Source organism: Ptychodera flava, chromosome 6 (assembly GCF_041260155.1).
Source record: "Ptychodera flava strain L36383 chromosome 6, AS_Pfla_20210202, whole genome shotgun sequence".
In the NCBI taxonomy this organism is placed as follows: Eukaryota; Metazoa; Hemichordata; class Enteropneusta; family Ptychoderidae; genus Ptychodera; species Ptychodera flava.
In genome coordinates this window covers 17,715,097-17,720,733 of record NC_091933.1, presented here as the reverse complement: position 1 = coordinate 17,720,733, position 5,637 = coordinate 17,715,097, and the positions used below count along the sequence as shown (strand labels likewise).

At 40.5% G+C, this 5,637-nt stretch overlaps 1 protein-coding gene across 1 annotated transcript; it reads left to right on the top strand.

The window, feature by feature from the left end:
* The first annotated feature begins 3,177 nt into the window (after window positions 1-3,177).
* LOC139134224 (uncharacterized) lies at window positions 3,178-4,260 on the top strand. The gene has a single exon (XM_070701137.1). The coding sequence runs from the start codon at window positions 3,178-3,180 to the stop codon at window positions 4,258-4,260; it is 1,083 nt and encodes a 360-aa protein (XP_070557238.1).
* The last annotated feature ends 1,377 nt before the right edge of the window (window positions 4,261-5,637 follow it).

Genomic DNA, 5,637 nt, shown 5'->3' with positions numbered 1-5,637 from the left:
ACCCATTCCTATTTTACTACTGAGGGCGTGACAGCCCCTACAAAATAAGTCGTTACACTCTTACACACCATCAGTTAAATGGAAAATAAGCAGATTATGACAGCTGAGAATACTAGCTAACAGAAAATCATAGTGGGTAAAATGCTTAGAGGGGATGATTTCGATACCTGGCCAACGGACTAACTGTAAAGTTCATATTGTTCAAAGAAATCACTTAAAATTGATACTAACTGAAAGGCTTAAGCTTTGTAACTTTCAAATATGCAACTTTTCCCAATAAAACTATACATGTTTAGAAAGGCCCATTTCAGAGCTTTCAAACAGTATAACATTTATATGGTTTTATAATTCATGATTCGAGGCAGAAAGGGAAACATTACCCCTACCCCATATGTTGTAATTTCGTTCTTAAAAATCACTTAAAATCGACACAAACTGAAAGGTTTAAACTTTGTAACTTTTAAATATGCAACTTTTCCCCATAAATCTATATATTTCTAGAAAGGCCTGATGCAGCAATTTCAAAACATGTAACATTTTTATGGTTTCATCGTTCATGATTCGAAACAGAAAGGAAAACATTACCCCTACCCCTTATGTTACACACGGATATATGGCATACCGCGTAATAAGAAAACAAGCTCAAGCGTCCACTAAATCTCAAGACACATACTTTTAATGTTGTTTTTCTTGTTATTGCACTGAGTTCTTCCAAATAATATATAAATACCTTATGAAAAATTGTTTGGAGGAACGGGAACTTAATTATTGGTGGTACGATTTATGGTCAATGGCCGATATAAAGTCTAATCGACGTTCGAATATTATTTATCCCTATTAAGTTATATATCAATGAAAAGGCCATGATCTTGGCTTTGTAAAAATGTGACGTTTATAGTATTTTATTGTTCCTGTTTCCGTCGAGCGGTAAATACGTGACTCCTACCCCATTGTTGAAATCCAAGATGGCGGCCAAGATGGCGGCAAAGATGGCGCCAAATGAACCCCATGGGACACTATTTGATTTTGGGAACATCATTCTAAGGATTACAAAAATGTTAAAAAAAAGGTTAAAAAAATACATCCATGGGGTGCATGGGAACCCTACCTTCCGACTAGACTATATAGTTCATACAGTACACTATAGGCCTAACTGATACATAACAAAACCATCATGTGTAGAAATCATGTGCTCGTGAAGTTACATCGCGAAATAGTAATCTCTATATGCAAATATGAACGAAATGGAACGACCTCTATAGCAACCTCAACAGATTTGAAGAACAATGTGAATATCAATGCTATGGCTGTAAATGAGGCTTGACATTCTTTTGATATCAGGACCTAGTGTTCATTGAAATATAATTTACTATAGAAATAACGGGCGACGCGCTGACCATTAACGTTTATTTGTGGGCAAGGGTGAGAGGAAAGCCAAAATTAACGGGCGAGGCTTGCCAAGCCCGTTAATTTGGCTTTCCTCGAGCCCATTATATTATTATATAATTTCAATTATATTATCGGCGAACCCAAGAAAACCATCAAAATTTCCGAAAATTTCAGGAGCGAACGACAACTGGGCCCCAGAAACTGAGCAATACGCGACGTCTGTCACACGCGCTGTAAAAAATTGGCAAATCCGGAGGTGTTTTCAGAAAAACGTATCTCAACTTGACCTATATGTCAAAGTGCTCCATTTTATTTGTGATTGATTATGATTTACGTTTGAACAGTAAAGTTACGATACTTTGAGTTGTTAATCTTATTATTCATATTCACGGGCATGTAAACAAACCATTACTGTGTATTTGTGGCCAGTCACGTGGTTCAGCTCGACCAATCAAAATGCGACAGGCAGGGCATGGTAATATAATGTATTTTAAAGTGCATCTTCAAGAGAGTAGCATCCCGGGACATTATGTTCCAGTGTGGTGGAAAGACTAAAAATGAAGATTGCCCTTTTAATGGAAGTCTTAATCCATGTATGGCTCCTTCCCCGGTTTATATACCATAGGAAACATGAGCAAAAGACTTACTAAGGACATTCCATGAAATTGTATTGTTTCTACAATGAACAGACGGAGGACGGTCTGGCTGTACAACTGAAGCTAACGTATGAGAAAATAAGCCTGGTTTTATCGAGTCTCCTTCACAAGCATTATGTAGGTACAGATATCCATCCTATCAGTTAGAAAGGATTTTCTTAGTAGTAATTTAGAAAAAAAGCCAATCGGATTACGACACTTTTATCATCCTGTTAACGTTCAAAAATGTTACTGTCGCGCTGATGATCCTGCTGCTGTTTAAACGCCACCTACGGCCGTTTCCTGTAATAATTTGTTATTTGTCGCGTTACTGTTAACGCATTTCGCGCGAACTCTCGTTTACGGACTGTATACGTGGGCGAAAAGCTGGATGGAAACACCCAAAACCCAAGTTCCGAATTCCAACTATTGTTACTGACCATTGGAATCGAAAGAGGCCTTGTGAACATATTCGGACACGGGCACTACGGCAGATTCCGATCTCTGAACAGGTGGGTGCAAATAAACAATGCGTTATTCAAACAGTTGTAACACCAAGGACTGTTCCGCCGACCAAAAATGAAAGGAGCTCCGTTCTGGTGAAAATCCCAAGGATCTCTACTTGTTTCAAGAAATTACAGCTGAGTGCAGCACTATGGAACGCACGCTCGATGAACGGGAAAATTGCTGCCGTGGCGACAACCTTGGTCGAGGAACATCTTGACATTCTAATAATCACAGAAACTTGGATCAAAAGTCAGTCCGATCCAATCTGGCGGAGTTTCATTCTTCGATCAGCGGTTACAACGTAAACCAGCAACCTAGGGCTAAACGGAAAGGTGGTGGTGTGGCTGTCGTATCAAGATCTAATCTTCAAGTTGTTGAAAAGCAGTCCTGCGCATACCAGTCATTTGAATCATTAATAATAACTCTCCGTTCATCCAGTCAACTTCTGAACATTATTACTATCTATCGTCCACCAAAATCATCGAAGAATACCGCAACTATAAATCAATTTATCTCCGAATTTTCAACTCTGCTTGAAAGCGCCGTAACTCTACCAGGTCATCTTGTTATTGCCGGCGATTTTAACTTTCACTTTGAGGACATCACTTCACCGGACACTATCAAACTCTTCAATCTACTTCAGTCGATGGGATTGCAGCAGCATGTGCATGGTTCAACACACATCAAAGGACACACTCTCGACTTACTTATCACAAGATCAGCTGACCAGTTTTTACATTCTATCAGAATCGACAATTCTCTCATCTCCGATCACAGCCTTGTCCATTTCAGCATGAAAGTACAGCGTCCACCGAACTCCAAAGTCACTACTTCTCGCCGGAACTATCGGAAGATGGATATCAATGATTTTCAAGTCAAGCTGGCAGCCAAATTCTCTGATTACCCGTTCGACTCCAATCCTGAAATATTATCAAATTTTTTCCACGCGACTGCTACGGACGTGTTAGATGATGTTGTTCCTGTTACTACCAAAGTTATAATCAATAAAGTCCGTGCACCTTGGTACACCGAGGAACTCCTACTACACAGGAAAAATCTACGGCGTCTAGAAATGAAATGGCGAAATACACAGCTTGAGATAGATCGACAAATTTTCATCTCCGTGCGATCTGAATACTTTCGTCGCTGTGATGACGTGAAATCCAGTTACCATCAACGTCGTATCCAAGAGGCGGACTCTAGGAAACTATTTAGAATAGTTGGCGAACTTTCAAACGCGAATGCAAGTAACACTAATGCATTGCCAAACAACATACCTCTCACGGACTTGCCATCCGAATTTCTCATCTACTTCGAATCCAAGGTAGCGAAGCTCCGAAACGGACTTTTAGTTCAACAGGTCGACTCCCATGATATCCTACCACCCCATGTATTCACTGACTTCCATCCGGTTACAGCCGATCAGGTACAGACAGTCATAAAACGATCCTCCACGAAGTCTTGTGACCTTGATGTCTTACCATCGGACATTATCAAGAAATCTGTCAACACCCTCACACCTTTCTTAGTTGACTTTTTTAATTGCTCGCTCCGGACAGGCATTGTCCCAACTCACTTCAAATCCGCCATTATTCGGCCACTCCTGAAAAAACCGGACCTGGACAAAAACATGCTGAAGAGCTATAGACCGGTGTCTAATCTTACATTCTTTCAAAAGTTCTTGAAAGAATTGTTGCACAGCAACTACATAGCCATCTTACCAGGTTAGATCTGTTCTCAAAGCGCCAAAGTGCATACCGTCCTAACCACAGCACCGAAACAGCTCTATTGCGGGTCCATAATGACATCATGCGCGCCCTAAACGATAAAATGGACGTCATTCTCATCATGTTGGATTTGTCGGCTGCGTTCGATACGATCGATCATGACATTCTATTACACAGACTGCAATCAAGATTTGGCATAACTGGCACCGTGCTGTCCCGGTTCCGATCATATCTGTCAGATCGCAATCAGTGTGTCAAAGTCGGCAATGTAACATCGTCCAGTTCGACAATGAAGTATGGTGTGCCACAGGGATCGGTACTCGGGCCAATCCTTTTCACACTATATACATCACCTTTGGAGGATGTCATCGAAGGCCATGGTCTGGATTGTATGATGTACGCAGACGACACCCAAGTCTATGTTATTTGTAGGCTGGATGAAGTCAAATTTACTCATTCTGAACGATGACAAAACTGAAGTGGTCCATTTCTCGTCACGCTTGAAATCTGATGCGACGGGACTATCTAGCCTAAGGATCGGCAACACTGATGTCATCCCTTCAAACTCTGTACGTAACCTTGGCACGATTCTAAACAGGAATGGTGCTATGTCTGATCATATAAACCACGTTTGTAGAAATGGCTACTACTCATTATATAGAATTGGCAAGATCCGTAACCTTCTCGATCAGGACACTACCAAGACATTGATCCACGCATTTGTAACATCTCAGTTAGATTATTGTAATAGTCTCTTGTATGGAATTAACAAAGATCAGCTCCACCGTTTGCAATCTCTTCAAAATGCCGCAGCACGTTTAGTCAGCCGTTCCCGCAAATTTGATCATATTACACCTGTACTAGTTGATTTACATTGGTTGCCTGTTGAAGCACGTATTAAGTTCAAGATTATGTTAATTACTTTTAAATTGATCAGAGGCTTTGCACCTGTGTATTTGACAGAGCTGATAGAGCAATATGTTCCTTCCAGAGATCTCCGTTCTGCAGACAAGTTGCATCTGATTCCACCTCGCGGAAAATTCAGTAAAGCATACGGCCAGAGAGCCTTTTCAGTGTGTGCGCCAGCGTTGTGGAATATGTTGCCTGACATGTAGAGATTCGTACTGCAAGAAATGTTGAGTCTTTTAAACGCGGTTTGAAAACCTATCTTTTTAATCTGTATTATCAGTGATTTGTTTATGCTCTGCGGTACATTTTCTTCACCGCAGGTCTGCTCGTGTGGTGCGTTTTATCCCTGACACTTGTATTTTGTAAAATCGCTTATTCTTTTGTGTGTTCTGTACAGCGCACTGTGACGTATGTGTAGTGCGTTTTTCAAGAATTTTTAATAATAATAATAATAATAATATTCGTTAAAG

What these genes read in the sequence shown, in the direction of transcription:
- LOC139134224 (XM_070701137.1), top strand. Translation starts at nt 3,178, where the DNA reads ATGGGATTGCAGCAGCATGTGCATGGTTCAACACACATCAAAGGACAC.